The following is a 17,806-nucleotide window of genomic DNA, read 5'->3' as shown; positions in this document are numbered from 1 at the left end:
GTTTTATCCAAAAGAAAGTTGGCAGTACTTCCTTGATTATCATAAACAATCCAGTTAGTGTTCAGATGTGTGTGTGTATAGTTGTGTCCTTAGGAAGTGCCGATGACAGCTGTCATGGTTTGGCCAGTTTATCTGATTACATAGGAGTATGCGTACTTGTAAAATGAGGCTGTAATTCTCAATTGATAGCTACTGAATTTTTAAAAAATATGTTATTTATTTTAACACTTCAGCTTTTACTTTTATCATGTTTACAAATGCATCTATCTAGTTTACAGCATCAGCTGGTTACACTAGACTCCTTATAAGTTACGTGTATAGTAACAAATGCGTGACTTGAGAAAATATTTTAGTTTGAAATAATTTTAGACTTATGCTGAAGTTACAGTAGTACAGAGTTCCCATATACTTTTCACCTAGCTTCCCTCAATGATAACATCTGACAACCTAAAAGAAGTTTTAGTTGAATTAGGATCTAAAAGTAGGCCCACACATGGTGATTTTTTGATATGTGTTTTAAGTCTCTTTGAATCTGCAATTTCCTTTGCAACTCTTTTTTTTTTACCCCTTTGCAATTTATTTCTTGAATATGCTGAATTAAGTTTTAAGAAACAAATTCATCCTGTGTGTTTTATGTTTGTATCTTCATTCAGCATCTTTTTAGCTGTGATCTTTGATAATTTCTTTCTTATCTGTATAATGTGAGTTTTGCATGAATAGTCCTATGATGTAGTAGAAGGACCAAGATTTGGAGTCAGAAAATCAGAGTTTGAGCCTCTGTCTTCAATATTTACTAAATAATGGACTTCATCAGTGGTTTAATTTCTTTGACCCTTAGTTTGCTTATCAAAATAAGACAATATTATTTGGGGAGTTTTTCTGAGTACCCAGTAAGATTATTTACTAAATGTTTGTTGTACCTGATGATGAAATGTGCTGGGTGGCTACCTGTTCAAAGTAGGAATTGTGTCCTCAAGGAGCTTACAGTAGGGACCTCCCTGGTGTTCCAGTGGATAAGGCTCCACACTCCCAACACAGGGGGCTTGGGTTTGATCCTTGGTGGGGGAACTGGATCCCCGTGTGCATGCTGCAACTAAGACCCGGAACAGCTAAGTAAATAAGTAAATAATAAAAATAAATAAATGAATAAGTAAGTAAAATTTTTTAAAAAATTTAAAAAAGGAGTTTACAATAAAGGGATGGACATGTAAATGAATAATTAAAATCTGATTAGTGAGGCAGAAAAACATTTTCAAGGTTCAGTGAAAGTGTTATGATGGGAGTGACTGACTCTTTAGATGGCAGAATATTCCTCAGGGGAGGGTTAGGGGGACTTAAGTTAACAGGAGTTAGGAGAGGTTCTCTGACATAGGGCATTAGAAGTCTGCGGTGACAAGTGTGACCTTTGACAGGCCGCTGAAATGAGACTGGCCAGCAAGGTGCAAAGGGAGCAATGCCTGAAAAGAAACCTGGGGAGAAGGAGACTGGGGCCACACGTTCCGTATGAGGGCTTTGTAAACTGAAAAGCTATCTGAAATTTTATAGTAACTTATAAATTACTATTAAATTTATAGAAATTTCATAGTAAAAATACAAAAATAATCATCTATTTCAAATATAAGTTTTTATCAAATATTTTATTACAGATTTTAAATTGCTACTTAATAATAGCTAATCTGGCCAGAGAAGAAATGGAACTTCTTAGGATGGTTGTTATTATCAAAGGGCACCTTAGTGTATGGCATCGTCTCCTAACGTTTGTAGGGGTATTTGGCTGTTGTACATAGAAATTACTGGCCCAGAAGACCTGTTGAACTTCATAAATGTTAGCCCTTCTCTTACCAGATTAGCTCCTTACAAAAAAGTCCAGAAAGTTTAGAAGTGCTGTGAGCCGTAGCCCTATTTTAGGTTAAGGTCTTTAAAAACTCAGCTGAAGTAGCCAGTATTAATAATATTTTTTTCAAATTTACTTGACCAGATGCTCTTTTAATAACGTATCTCCTAGTGTCCACAGAATTTTACTAAATTACACCATTTGTCTGACGGCCAATTGCGGGAGACCTCTGACACCCTTTCCTGTCTTTTGCAGTGACAAAATGCTGAGCTTCTTCCGCAGAACGCTCGGCCGCCGGTCGATACGCAGACAGGCCGAGAGGGACCGGCTCCGCGAGGCCCAGCGTGCAGCCACGCACATCCCTGCGGCCGGGGACGCGAGGGCCGTCATCACCTGCCGAGTGTCCCTCCTGGACGGGACCGATGTCAGCGTGGACTTGCCGGTACAGTTTGCTGACGCATGTTCGTGCTGAGGTCATGTGCTTCTCTGGAGCTGCGGGGAGGGGCGGGGGGGTCAGGTCACTTGGGCAGGTGGGATCCACGCCCGCCGCACAGGTGCATGGATCAGGTGGCCTTCGATAGCTGGAGCGCTGGGACTTCTCTGGAATTAGAGGCACTTCACTGGAACTTTCAGATGTTAGGGCATTTGCTGGTGTGAATCCTCTGTGTGTGTGTTCGTGTGTTCTCCATGGTGGCAGTATGCCGTGTGCTTCCCGGGGCTCTCTCACAGTCCTTGTTGAGCAGTTATTAAAGCGGTGAGGATCTTTGGGGACGATGATGATACTTACGTGGATACCGTAAGACATTTAGTTCTCTGTATTTTTTTGTAGTTTTCAAAACACTCCTCACTTTCCTCAAAACAAATACTTCCTGCCCACTTCGGTGCGCTTGTAGACGTTTTAATGGACTGAAGTGAGGAAAAGGGCTTTGTTCATACCCCTCAGCTCTGCCTGCCCATCTCCTTGTTCCCAAATAGTTTGCAGGGTAGGTTTTCCAGACACTGTAATCTTTATTTCAAGATTGGATGTTGTAATTATATTCACATTTTGGGGAGATTTTTTTTTGCAGTTATGAATAATCACAGCTCACAGTGTGAAACAATCCAGTATATCTGAAAGGAGTTAACTTATTCCTTGCAGGTCTCTTTTTTTGAGGGGAGGGGAGGTAGCTCTTTGGGGGCTGTGGAGCTTCCTTCTGAGCTGTTTGCTAATACCAAATCTCTTTCTCATGTCTTTGCCCTGTATTAAAAGGTTTACGTGACTAAGCTGTAAAATGTGCAATTTGAGATGTCATTGAATGTTCCACAGTGTCTTCCCTCCCTACAGACTCTCTTTAGTGCACACCATTCACCCAAAATGCAGTTAAAGAACGCTTAGCGCGGAGCGGTAGCCTGGGTGCTGCAGTGGTGCATGGTCGGACGAGCCGTGGACGGCCTTAGACTCGCAGGGCGAGAGATGAAGGGACTGGGTAGTTTGTTTGAACGAATATTCTGATTAACTGAATAATTTAAAATGTACTAGGTATGTACATTTTACGTTTTTAAAATAATGGAATATGATAAAATTAAGACAGGATATCCTGAAGTATTTTGAAGTCATCTTTTTGAGTATTTATTATATTTGTACATTAGACTGGGCATTTTCAGGGTTTTTGATTCTGAAAGACTTTAATGCATTTAAATTTTCTTCCTGTAAGGGCTTCTTGAGGGATTGTCTGATGTTCCAATATGTGCTTCTTTGTGAGGGTAGTTTTCATATTCATTTATTTGATAAGTATCTCAAAAGAGTTCTGTGTACTGTTCCACTGAAATATGCTTAGGTATGTGGTGAAAAGCTTGAGATTGCTGTGTAGGAGAGTGGAAGGAAGTTTCTTATTACCTAATGTTGGAAGTATGAAGTCTCGAGGGTGTTGATGGAGAAGCTGACACCGGGAAAGTAGAATAAATGGCTAGTGACTGGTTTAGAATGCTTCCCCTTGCTTGCTGTGCTCAGTGGGGGCATGTGTGATACTCCATCAGGCCAGAAATGTTAGCCCGCCTTGCACACACACAGCTGCAGCGAAAAAGCCAGGATTTTTACATTTGTCTCTGTGCAACCAGAGCAGTTGCCTTTTCAGCTCCGCAGGGGAAATCCTCAGGTTAATAAGGTAACTCTGGATGCGTGCGTGGATATAAAATGGGCATTGCCCTCCCAGCTAAACTGCCTTACTAAAGAAAATGGCCAGAAGAATAGTAATATCTGGGAAGAAAACGTTTTCTCTCTTTCTTTAATTTTTTAATACAAACGTATTTATTTATTTATTTATTTTTGCGTTGGGTCTTTGTTGCTGCACACGGGCTTTCTCTAGTTGCAGCAAGCGAGGGCTACTCTTCATTGCAGTTCACGGGCTTCTCATTGCGGTGGCTTCTCTTGTTGCAGAGCACGGGCTCTAGGCACATGGGCTCAGTAGTTGTGGCTCACGGGCTCTAGAGCGCAGGCTCAGTAGTTGTGGCACATGGGCTTAGTTGCTCCGCGGCATGTGGGATCTTCCCAGACCAGGGCTTGAATCCATGTCCCCTGCACTGGCAGGCACATTCTTAACCACCATGCCACCAGGGAAGTCCAGGTTTTCCCTTTTTTTGATTTAGCTTCTCAGCCAGTCTAGTATGACTTTGAAAGAAGATTTAGAGTTGACCTTAGAAATTGAATGAATCACATACTTACTTCCCATTGCGCTTAGCGTCAGTATTGATCGTGGCAAGCAGCATGGAACTCAGATGATAGTCCAGGCAATATGCAAAGGATTATCTGTAGTTAAGTAGAGAAATCTAGGTTTATATACTTCAAATTAATATATACTTAGTAGTAATGGTCATTTTCTTTCTTCGGTTCTCCTTTCCTCTCAGGATTGGGGAGGAATTTAAATACCTTCTACTTCCTTTTTTTTAAGGAATTAACGTAGTGAGAGTGCCTTTCAGTAAATGATAAAGGCAAGGCATCAGGTAGAAATTTCTAATTATCTGGTTTTTAAACTTTCTCTTTGGAAATGCCATAGTAACTCCTTCGATTTATGAGCTTAGTATTGTTTAGTAAATAGCGTGTCTTGTAAAACTCTGCGTCTCCCAAGTTTTAAATTAATGGGAAATATTTGATTAACCATTAGATAATAATTTTTATACATCTACTTTGCTGATACAGATGCTGAAATCTTTAAATTATATAGACCACTGTATCTTAAAATAACTGAAAAAACATCCTGTGTTCACGAATTGTAAGACTTAACATTGTTGAGATGGCAGTATACCCAAAACTGATTTATAGATTCAACATAATCCCCACCAGAATTTCAGCTGATTTAGTTGTAGAAATTGACAAGCTGATTTTCAAATTCATGTGGAATTGCAAGGGACCCAGAAGAGCCACAACAATATTTGAAAAAGAACAAAGTCGTAGGACTCTCATTTCCCAGGTTTAAGACTTAAGTGTAAAGCAGTAGTCATCTAGATGGTGTGCTTTGCTGGCGCAAGGACCAATGGAACAGAATAGAGAACCCAGAAATAAGCCCACGCATCTGTGGTCGGTTGATTTTTGACAGGGTGCCAGAGCCATTCGACGAGGGAGAGCATGGTCTTTTCAACAAGTGGTGCTGGACCTGAGCAGCCACATGCAAAAGAATGAAGTTGGGCCCTTAACTCCTAAATATACAAATAACTAACTCAAAACGGATCAGAGTCCTAAACAAAAGACTCTAATACTCTTAGAAGAAAATGCAGGGATAGATCTTCGTGACCTTGGATCTGATACCAGTTTCTTGGACATGACACCAAAAACATGAACAACAAAAGAATAAATAAGTGGGACTTAATCAAAATGACAACCTTTGTGCCTCAAAGGGCACCATCAGGAGAGTGAAAAGACTCTCACAGAATGAGAGGAAGTATTTGAAAATGATATATCTGGTAAGTAACTGGAACATGTGAAAAATTGTTAGAACCCAGTAATAAAAAGACAAATAACCCAATTTGAAAATGGGCAAAGGATCTGAATAGACTTTCTTCCAAATAGGATATGCAAATGACCAAGAAGCACATGAAATGCTTGACATCATTAGTTGTCAGAGAAATGCAAATAAAAAACATGAGATACTACCTTACACCAACTAGGAAGGCTAAAATAAAAATGCCAGGTAATATCAAGTGTTGATGAGGATGTGGAGAAATCTACCCTCTTACGTGTTTTAGCAGGAATGTTAAGGTGGTCCAGCTGCTGCTCTGGAAAACAGTCTGGCAGTTCCTCAAATGATTAAACATAGTTACCATGTGATCTGGCAGTTCCACTTCTAGGTATATGCCGAAGAGAATTGGAAACACATTTACACAAAAACTTGTACACAGGTGTCCATAGCAGCATCATTCTGAATAGCCAGAAGGTAGAAGCAGCCCAGACAGGTAAGTGTCAGCAGATGAATGGATAAACAAAATGTGTTATATCTGTATAATGGAATACTATCAGTACTTGACCGTAAAGGAAATGGTACTGATACATGCTACATGGATGAACTTCGAAAATATTATGCTAGGTGAAAGAAGCCAGTCACAAAAGACCATATATTATGTGATTCCGTTTGCATGAAAGTCCAGAATAGAGAAATCCAAAGGGGAAAAAAAAAGGACATTGGGGGTTGCTTAGGGCAGATGGGTGGGCACCGAGGGGATGGTGTGAAGGGTGGTTGGGGCCAGTAGCTGAAGGATGTGAGGTTTCTTTTTGAGGTGATGAAGATTTTCTAAAATTAATTGTGGGGATGGTTGTATATATCTGTGAATACACCTTTGCATTATATACTTTTAATGGGTGAGTGTTGTGTGTGATTTATATCTCAGAGCTGTTTAAGAATGCATGGATTTTTGTATACTTGTGTTTTATTCCACTTAAAGTTTTTTTAGTCGTTAAGAAGCATGATACGAATGACATAGAGCTTTGATTTAAAGGTGATATGCTTGATTCATTACAGGGAAAAAAAGTAAGAGACGACAGTAATAAAGGCACAAGATGATGGGGCTGCAGAATAACTGTGGCTGTGAGTTTGCAGTGGAAGAAATGCTTTGTACATGGATATGGGGAGAACGGAGATTAGAAATGAGTAACATATAATTCTCGCTCTGGTGTAGAGGGTAATGTTGATTGTGTGGAAGGTCAGGAGAGGGTGGTCGGCTGTCATGCAGAGAAGGGGCAAAGGGATGAGGTGGGGAAAAGAGCTTCAGTGGGATGTCTTTCCAGCCATATTTCAGAAGGTTCAAAGGAATTATTAGGGACAGTCTTATATTTTTTGGGTCTCTTATAGTCCCTTGTACCCAGTGGGTGCTTAATAAATGTTGTTTAGTAGTCCGAGGGAGTGCATGAAGGGAAAACTGGGGATTGACACGCGAGATTTGGCAAGGAAGAAAGAAAATAGCACGGCAGCTAGAGCATGGCTGGATAGGGGAGGTCTGAGTTTGTCGAAATGGTTTTACATACACAGGTAGAAATGATAGGAGGAACGTTCTAGGAGGAATACCATCTTATACTGAGAAAGATAGAAGAGTAATGGGAAGATGCTCTCTTGATGGTCTTAATTTTCCTCAAAAGAGGTTATGAAGTGAGGACTGTGTCTGAATGAGGTGGTGACCTAGAGGAATTTGTTAGGAAAGAAAAGAATATAAATAGCAAGCACTGGTCTAGATTTAACTGAAAAATGAAACTGTCGTTTGCCAGAGCTGTGTGGATCTTTGTTTCACTTTTTTTTTCTGCTTGGTTCGTATTCAGTAGCTGCAAGATGAGAGGGTGTATGAAAATGAATAGGATGTTGACCCTTGGATCAGGGATTTCACATCCCTATTCTACACACTGTGGCCACACTGGACCTTCTTACTCTTTTCCCAGATATGGTAGACTATTTTACAACTCTGTGCCTATGCATAGGGTTTATACTAACTGGAGTTATAGGTACAAAGTAGCACAGGAAGGAGGATTCAGGGTCTGGCTTTTTGGAAGGTAACATAGATGTACTCATTCTTGAAGTCAGAGTTCATTGGAGACCTAAAGGACGTTCTGAGCAGAAAGAACTGCATTTTGCTAAGGCTCAGAGGTATGACTTACTAGGGAAATTGTAAGCAGGTGAAAATGGTGGAGTGACAGGAGATAAGGCTGTAAGAGTGAGCAAGGAACAGTAGGAAAGACTGTTTATGTCCTGGAATTCGCACTTTAATCTGTAGAGGAAGAGGAGTAATTTTTTAAGGATGAGAGTGACATTCTGTTCTGCAGTTTTAGGAATAATCACATTGGCAGCTTCTGCCACTTTGTCTTCTAACTCCTTCCTGCCTCGAGTCTGTCTCTGTCCTCAACCCCACCGTAGACTGTCAAGACTTCATATCTTTCTTCATTTTGTTTTTACCTAAGGTGGCAGAGTTGTATCAGCCCTTCCAGGCCCAATTTCAGATACAAATTCCTCTGAAGGCTTTACTAGTTTTAAGCAGACTTAACTCACCCTCATTTCCTTAGCATTTTGTCGATACTGCAAGGATAACATTCATATTTATTGTGTTTAAACTAGTTGTGTATGATTTTATTCTTAGTAAGAACCTTGTGACTGCTTGAGGACAGGAAGTATGTACACATATTCATCTATATGCCTCTAGCAGCTAGTGCGTAATAGCTGTCTGTCCAGTAATTGTTGAATAGAATTGAATGATATATTATGTCAAAAATGTTATTTCCTGTGATTTATTAAGTGCGTAATGAAATGAAAAACCCTTAAGAGAGTATGGAATGGGAAAGAAACAAAAACACTAACTCAAAAAGACACGTGCACCCCGGTGTTCATAGCAGCACAATTTACAATAGCCAAGACATGGAAGCAACCCAGGTGTCCATCAACAGATGAATGGATAAAGAGGATGTGGTACATATATACAATGGAATACCACTCAGCCTTACAGAGGATGAAATTTTGCCTTTTGCAACAACACAGATGGACTTGAAGGGTGTTATGCTAAGTGAAATAAGTCACAGACAGACAAATACTGTATGATAATCACTTATATGTGGAATCTAAAAAATAAAACAAATCAGTGAATACAACAAAAAAGAAACAGACTCACAGATATAAAGAACAAACTAGTGGTTACCAGCGGGGAGGGGGCAAGTTAGGGGGAGGGGATTAAGAGGTACAAATGACTGTATAAAATGAACAAGCTACAAGGATATATTGTACAGCACAGGGAATACAGCCAATATTTTATAATAAGTATAGAGTATAACCTTTAAAAATTGTGAATCACTATATTGTACACTTGTAACATATAATATTGTACATCAACTATACTTCAATAAAACATTTTTTTAGAGACAATATTTTTTTAAATTAATTAATATATTTTTGGCTGCATTGGGTCTTTGATGCTGCATGCAGGCTTCTCATTGTGGTGGCTTCTCTTGTAGCGGAGCACGGGTTCTAGGCACGTGGGCTTCAGTAGTTGTGGCGTGCGGGCTCAGTAGTTGCGGCTCGCAGGTTCTAGAGTGCAGGCTCAGTAGTTTTGGCACACGGGCTTAGTTGCTCTGTGGCATGTGAGATCTTCCGGGATCAGGGGTTGAACCCATGTCCCCTGCATTGGCAGGTGGATTCTTAACCACTGCACCACCAGGGAAGTCTGTAGAGACAATATTAAAAACAAGAAAAAAGAAACGTAATGGGATAGAGCCAACTGATTTAGGAACCATTTCCAGGGTTGATAGTAACAGATTGGTATTTTTAAAAATTATGATTGAGTCAGGTGTTCACCCACCCAGGCTAATATTATCAAGACCATATTTTGCAGTTCGTCAGTGATGCATTTTATTTCTGGGTTAGAATCTGAAATTTTTATGAGATCAACATGCTGCAGTTAACTTATTTACTTCTTGTCTGAGACTTATTTTCGTGAAACAGTATAGTTCTTTTTCATGCTGACTGGACTCCAGATGAAAGTTTTTAAAATATTCATGCTATCCCTGAATTTCAAATTAAGATGTTTTGGGAGATTCTCATTTTGAGATGTCAGATTTCTGTTAGATTGAGCATTATTAACATCAGGAACGTGCAAATACGTTGTGTTCACTATCGGTTGGCCTATAATTAGCCTCTATTAAGGAGTCAGTACATACCCTTGAAAAGATTTTTATTCTGAGGAGGCAGCTACCCAGCTGGCAGAAGCCCATTCTCTCTTTTCTCAAAACACAGCTCCCATGTTTCAAGAAGCTGGCAGATGATGCTTTGGCAAAATAAAGATGAGGATGAGAGCATGTGGGATCTTCCCGGGCTGGGATCAAACCTGAGTCCCCTGCACTGGCAGGCAGATTCTCAACCACTGCGCCACCAGGGAAGCGCTTTTTTTTGATGTGGACATTTTTTTTTTTTTAGGTCTTTATTGGATTTGTTACAATATTCTGCTTTATGTTTTGGTTTTTCGGCCCTGAGGTATGTAGGATCTTAGCTCCCTGACCAGGGATCAAACCTGCACCGCCTGCATTGTAAGGCAAAGTCTTATCCACTGGATCACCAGGGAAGTCCCTTAAAATTTCTTTACCTAAATTCCCTACCCCTCTTCCATCAAACTCTCAGGGAGTGATACATTATAATGAAAGGAATGTATCTAGTATTCCTTTCCCTTTCCCTTTGGAATGGGAGTGAATCACAGACCTGAAAAGTTGTTTGTTGAATGGGAAGTGATTGACTATGGTTTTCTGATTCTTGGGCCTCTCCTCTAGGACTCATCTACACTCCCACTAATTTCTCAGAGCTAAATGGAGCTGATACAGACTAGGGTTGAGCTCTTTCTGTTGTTATACATAAAACAGAGAAGCTTATTCATCCTAATGAATATAGCAAAATAAGGAGACAAATTTAAAATAAAGGACTAATTAGTGAGTGGGAAGATCATATTTAGGAACTCTTCTCATAGGAGGGAAGAAAGTACAAAATAGAAAGCGTAAGAGAAAAGTTAAGAAATGGAAGATAAGTCTCTATTCCCCTAAGATTAGGAGCAAGACAAGGATGCCTGCTTTCAGCACTTTTATTCAACATAGTATTGGAAGTTCTAGTCAGAGCAGTTAAGCAGAAAAAAGACATGATAGGCATCCAAATTCTAAGGGAAGAAGTAAAATTACTTCTGTTCAAGATGACTTGATCTGATAAGTAGGAAACCCTAAAGATTCCACAGTAAAACTATTAGAGCTAATAAAAGAATTTAGAGGGCTTCCCTGGTGGCGCAGTGGTTGAGAATCCGCCTGCCGATGCAGGGGACGTGGGTTTGTGCCCCGGTCCGGGAAGATCCCACATGCCGCGGAGCAGCTGGACCCGTGAGCCATGGCCGCTGAGCCTGCGCCTCCGGAGCCTGTGCTCCGCAACCGGAGAGGCCACAACAGTGAGAGGCCCGCGTACCGCAAAAAAAAAAAAAAAAAAGAATTTAGAAATGTTGCAGGATACAAGATCAACCAACAAGAATCAAGTGCACATCTATACACTAGTAGTGAGCAATCCAAAAATGAAATTAAGACAATAATTCCTTCACTGTAGCATCAAGGAGAATAAAATACTTAGGAATAAGTTTAACCAAGGGGGCAGAAAACATGTACACTGAAAACTACAAAACGTTACTGAAATGAAAGAATATCTAAAGAAAAGATAGCCCATGTTCATGGATTGAAAGATTAATATTGTTAAGAGGGCAGTACTACCCAAAGTGATCTGTAGATTTAGTGCACTCCATATCAAAATTCCAAGAACATTTTTTGCACACATTGGACAGACCATCCTAAAATTCATATGGAATCTCATGGGACTCCAAATAGCCAGAACAGTCTTGAAAAAGGAGTAAAAGGTTGAGTTTGCATGTCCTGATTTGAAAACTTGTTACCAAGCTGTAGTAATCAAAACAGTGTGGTTCTAGCATACAAACAGACATGCAGACCAATGGAACAGAATGGCGAGTCTAGAAATAAACCTTCGAATACATGGTCAGATGATCTTCTCCAGAGGTGCTAACACCATTCAATGAGGGAAGAGTCTTTTCAACAAATGGTGCTGGGAAAATTGAATATCCACATGCAAAAGAATGAAGTTGGATTGGTTACACCATATACAAACATTAACTCAAAAGGGGTCAAAGACGACTGTGGTATTGTGATTTATAATAAACATATATTTGATCCTTGTCCTGTTTCTGGCACAGAGCTCCTAAAGCCCTTGGAATTTTCTAAGTCAGGAGAGCCCTAAAAGTGTATTTGTTATGTTAACGAAGCCCTTAGGTAACCCACTGATAGAGGTTGGTTGACTGGGGCACTCACCATGTGATGAGGAGGTTGGAAGCTGGCACCCCCAGCCCCACCCCAGCTGGGAGGGAAGAGGGTCCAGAGATTGAGTTCAGTCCCCAGTGGCCAGTGGTTTAATTGGTCATGCCTATTTAATGAGGCCTCCATAAATACCCAGAAGGACAGGTTTGGAGAGCTTCTGGGTTGGTGAACCAGGACACTTCCACGTGCTGGGTCCCAAACTCCACTGGGACAGAAGCTCTTGTGTTTGGGACCTCACCCTGTGTATCTCCTCATCTGGCTGATAATTTGTATCTGCTGATATCCTTTGTAATAAACTGTTAATCTAGTGAGTAAACTGATTTCCTGAGTTCTGTGAACTGTTCTAGCAAGTTAATTGAAGCCAAGGAGGAAGTCATGAGAAGCTGTTTAATAGCCAGTAGCAATCTGGACCTGCGATTGGCATCGGAAGTGGGAGCAGTCTTGTGGGACTGAGCTCTTAACTGATGGAGCCTGATGCTCTCTCCAGGGAGATAGGGTGAGGGTTGAGTTTGTCTGACACGCAGTCTCGTTGGAGGACTGAGTTAATTGCTTGGTTGTGAGGAAGACACGGACACATCAGAGTGGGTGTAGAATCAGAATGACAAAATTTTAAGTGTGAGAGCTAAAACTATGAAACTCTTAGAAGAAAACATAGGGGAAGATCTTCATGACATTAGATCTGGCAATGTTTTTTTGGATATGACAATAAAACGTAGGCACAGCACAAGAAAAAATAAATAAGTTGGACTTCATCAAAATTAAAAACTTTTGTGTATTAAAGGACACTCACTATCAAGAGAGTAAAAAGACAACCCACAAAATGGGAGAAAATATTTGCAAATTGTGTATCTGATAATGGGTTAATATAGAGAATATATAAAGAACTTCTACAACTCAATAGCAAAAAAGCAAGTCAAATCAAAAACAGGAAAAGGATTTGAATAAATATTTCTCCAAAGAAGATACGCAAATGGCCAGTAAGTACGTGAAAGTATGCTTAACATCAGTAGGCATTAGGGAAATGCAAATCAAAACCACATGAGATACCCTTTTACACCCATTGGGTTGGCTGTTACCAACACAGAAAAAGAAAATCCAGAAAATAACAAGTGTTTGTGAGGATGTGGAAAAAGTGGAACCCTGTGCATTGGTGGTGGGAATGTAAAATGGTGCAGGTACTACAGCAAACTGTTTGATGGTTTCTCAAAAAGTTAAACATGGAATTACAGTATTCTACTCCTAAGTATGTACCCAAAAGAATGGAGAGCAGGGACTCAGATACTTGTATACCCCTGTTCACAGCAGTATTATTCACAGTAGCCAACAGGTGGAAACAACCCAGTGCTCATCAACAGATGAATCAGTAAACAAAATGGCATGCAGTCGTCCCTCGGTGTCTGTGGGGGATTGGTTCCAGAGCCTGCTGCAGATACCAGAATCCAAGGATACGGAACCTGCCGTATGGAGGGCCGACTGTATACATACTGTGGAATATTATTCAGCTTTAAAAAGAAATGAGGGGGCTTCCCTGGTGGCGCAGTGGTTGAGAGTCCGCCTGCCGATGCAGGGGACGCGGGTTCGTGCCCCAGTCTGGGAAGATCCCACATGCTGCGGAGCGGCTGGGCCCGTGAGCCATGGCCGCTGAGCCTGCGCATCCGGAGCCTGTGCTTCGCAACGGGAGAGGCCACAGCAGTGAGAGGCCCGCGTACCGCAAAAAAAAAAAGAATGAGGGACTTCCCTGGCCGTCCAGTGGTTAAGACTCTGAGCTTCCACTGCAGGAGGCACAGGTTTGATCCCTAAGATCTCACACATGCTGCACAGTGTGTGTGGGGGGAGCTGAAATTGACACCACACTTTTCAGTGGCAACATAGACTGTAGGAAGACGATAGAGTAATATATTTTGAGTGATAGAGTAATGTATTTTGAGTAATATAGTATTGACAGTAACTTTGAACCTTGAATTTTATATCCAGCCAACTGTCATTCAAGTATAAGAGCATGATTAAAATATTCTCAAACATAGAAGATTACATATAAAGTCCCACATGGGAAACATTTCTTGAGGAAAAACTCAAATGAGTAGAGAAATCTAGCAGATGCTGCTAGGTGTGTGTAATGTACATGTGTAAGACATGTAAAGAATGATTGAATACCAAAGTAAAGTTGTGGTCTTAAAAAAAATTAGCCATGACCAAAGAAAAGAGAAATAGAGGAGGTATATCCATAAAACCTGATGAGGATTGGGTGGAGGGGAGATTGGGGGCATGCGGCCCTGGTAAAGTTCTGTCTTGATAAAGGGATGACAGTTTGTCAAATAGAAAGGATGTAGAAAGTGCAGAAGAAGCAGTGGACAAGTTGAAATAATCAAGTTGTCAGTTAAAAGGCAGAAATTGATGATTCAATAAAAAAATCTACATTTTTTATGGGAAATATTCTAAATAATTTGAAACTAGGGGGAGGGGCATGGATACAACATTATATGAAAATTGAGGATCTCAACAGTGCTTTTACTTAAAAGGTTATATTTATGGATAGTTACCATATTAGAAATTAAAACTGAAAAATTAGGGACTTCCCTGGTGGTCCAGTGGTTAAGACTTCACGCTTCCATTGCAGGGGGCGGGGGTTTGATCCCTGGTCAGGGACTAAGATCCCACATGCCACGTGGTGTGGCCCCCCCAAAAAAAAAAAAAAAACTGAAAAATTAAAGAAAAACTTTACTGGTTAATTTAAAAATAGCAATAATATACCCCTGATAGATTAACATAAGTAACATTTTTATGAAAAATAACTATCTTACTAAACAACAAAAGAATTAAGTGAGAAGAGTAGCATTATTTGCCAGTCTCTTTAATGCTTGATTTAATAGACCAGTACTTAGATTCTCTTATCTGCTCCTGCATTCACTCTGTTGCAGTATGTTGTTTTGATTGAGGGTACGTGAGGAGAATCCTGGGACCATGTGGATCTTTCATCTGGGGATCCCTCAGGGGTCCTGAGAGCACACTCTGCGACCTGCTTTTTCTGTGCAAGCTTCTTTGTTATCACCCTGACTCCCTCCAGTTTGGTGTCTTCTGAGTTTATCAGTAGTTTTCTCGCTGTCCATTTTCCCTCCCACCTTCCATTTCTGCTTTTGCTATTTCCTACCCTACATTCTTTCCAGGTTAAGACCGATCTTCAAGTCTTCACTGATGATTCTAGTCTCAGTGACTCTCTCTTCTCTTCTCTGGCAGATATAGTTCGTTCCACATAGTTTGTGCTTAAGTGTTCCAAGATTTCTTGTTTTCTCTTTTCAGTTATTATAAAGCTCCTTTAAAGTAGGGACCCTAAAAATTGACAAGAGTTTCTTCTTACACATAGTGTTGGGTACACAGTAATATTTGTTTGTTGATAGGAAGTGACACTATCCAGAAAAGCACATAATAGATCACAAATTCTCTTTTGGCGTTAAATGGTTTATTGGAAAACCATGGTATCTTCCCCATAACTGGCTACATGGTAATACTTGGTGTTGCAACTATTTTTTTTTTAGGAGATCTTGTGTAATTAAAACCATCTTCAGTTCAGACTTGTTGATCTTATAAGTCACTTACTGATTTATTTTCTTGCCATTTCAGAAAAAAGCCAAAGGGCAAGAGCTGTTTGATCAGATTATGTACCACTTGGACCTTATTGAAAGCGACTATTTTGGACTGAGATTTATGGATTCGGCACAAGTAGCAGTGAGTATCTGTTTTTTGGAGGCTCTAAAATGGGGACAGAAATGAAAATTGTCAGATGATGTGCTAAGTGCTACAAGGCTATACATATACTCAGTGTCTTCTTTTTTCCTGTGCTTTTCTTATTATGGCCTGAAGCTTTGACCCCTTGCTTAAGAATAACCTGAAGTGCTTGTTTAAAAAAAAAAAAAAAAGAGTTCTGGCCCTAAGCCAAATTGCTAGAGCATGATCTTTACAGATGAGACCTGGAAATTTCAACCGGTGGATTGGTCTCGGGCATACTAGAGTTACCACTGTGTCTTGAGGATGCTGGGATGGGAGGTTTCTGGGCTCTTGGGTGAATGAGTGACAGAAGTTCCTAGTTTGCAAATTAAGGTGAGTGGACTAGGATATCCCTAAGGTCCCTTCCAGATCTCTAATTATCTAGATGTTCTTTGACATGTTCTTTGTGCATTTCAGATGAGAGAACAACATATGTAATAGGGTAGGAAGTTGGAGGCTTTTCAAAGAATTGAGTGCTTTACTAGGATTTGACTGGAGGGTATTTGCAAGAGAGTAGTAGTTAAGATTGGAAGGTGGGTTAGTGGCCAAACTGAGTAGCAAAAATGTTAGTAATAAATTGGCACTATTCTTTAATAACTGGGATTAGGAATTTTTCAGGCAGGGAGGTTATATTTTTCTTTAGGAAGTTTTACATAGGAATATTGTGTAGGATTGTTTGGAGTGGCCAGAGAACGAAGTCAGAGAGGGTCAGTGCAAACACTTTGGGGATAAAAGTAATATTAAGGCCTAGAGTAGGGCATTCACAGTAGCCAGGAGAGGGAGGGAGCAGGGAGGAGGATATCAAGACCTTAAGGCTTGTTTTCTGGAAGTTTGTGATGGGGTCTGTGTGTGTGTGTGTGTGTTTAGTGACACAGTAATTGCAGCGTTTAGGACCCGACCCATGGGGACAAATATATTGCGTAATAAGAATTCTCAAGTTCCTTTTGGAGTGAGTTTTCGGTGGGGGGGCGGCATTTGGTGTGATTGATAAATTAACTGGAATACCTTTGTAAGATACTTTATAAACCCACATGTATTGGAGATGAACTCCTAGGATGGTTTTATAGAGCATCTTAGCTAAATGTACAGCTGTTAATAGTGTTAGCTGCAGCTGTTTTCTTGATTTCCCCTGATCCCCAATTAAAAAAAAAAGCATGAGCATTTAGCTACAGGGTATTGGTTAGGTAAATTTTGATACATCCTTATAGTGGAATACCTGCAGCTCATTAAAAACAGTTATTTTTAAGTATACTAGTTGACATGAATGATGAAAAAAATAAAAAGGGTTACAAAAGGGTAATTGAATTTTTTTGAATTGAATTTTACAAAAGGGTAATTGAATTTTTCTGTTTTTAAAAAATCTGGATATGTGTGCACCCATAAACATGAAAAAATTTGAAAAGCTGTTTTCCATAGTTTCAGAGTTCTGTTCGCTTAATAGATTTAGTATAGGAAGCATGTCTTTCATTCTTCTTTTGAACCTTATTTCTTGTCTATTAGAGGAAACCCCCTAAGGGCAGGGAATGAATCTTAGTTAACCTCTGATACCCAGCATGTGGTAACAGCCCACAAGACCATTTACTGAATTGAATTCTCCTCTGCTACTTAGTTTGATAAAGGCTTGGTTAACTGGTGAGTTGAATATCATTAAACTCTCATCTCTAGTATAATGGAGTTAAAGTCTTACAACCAGCTGAAAAGAATAAATGATTTTGGGGGAAATCACACAGCCTCCCGTTTTTTGAGGGGTTGTGAGGGAAAAGAGGTAGAAGTGTGCCCATGTTACGTTTCAGGTACTTTCTTTCCATTTCTTAAAGTATTTAAGTAATTGTGGAAAGAAACAGACGTGCAGCCGTTCCTAAGTTGCA

The 17,806-nt window shown here is 40.1% G+C and overlaps 1 protein-coding gene across 2 annotated transcripts in view; it reads left to right on the top strand.

Moving 5' to 3' along the window:
* EPB41L5 (erythrocyte membrane protein band 4.1 like 5) overlaps nt 1-17,806 on the top strand; it is a 146,623-nt gene that overhangs the window by 3,589 nt on the left and 125,228 nt on the right. For both annotated transcript variants that reach the window (XM_082630346.1, XM_082630345.1), the window contains exons 2-3: nt 2,090-2,276; nt 15,795-15,899. In XM_082630346.1, coding sequence (XP_082486472.1) covers nt 2,097-2,276; nt 15,795-15,899 — 285 coding nt within the window. In that variant the 5' untranslated portion in view covers nt 2,090-2,096. The remainder of the gene's footprint in view (nt 1-2,089; nt 2,277-15,794; nt 15,900-17,806) is intronic.

Source organism: Mesoplodon mirus (genome assembly GCF_964341445.2).
Source record: "Mesoplodon mirus genome assembly, chromosome: 8".
NCBI lineage: Eukaryota > Metazoa > Chordata > Mammalia > Artiodactyla > Ziphiidae > Mesoplodon > Mesoplodon mirus.
This window is presented reverse-complemented; position numbering and strand designations above follow the sequence as displayed.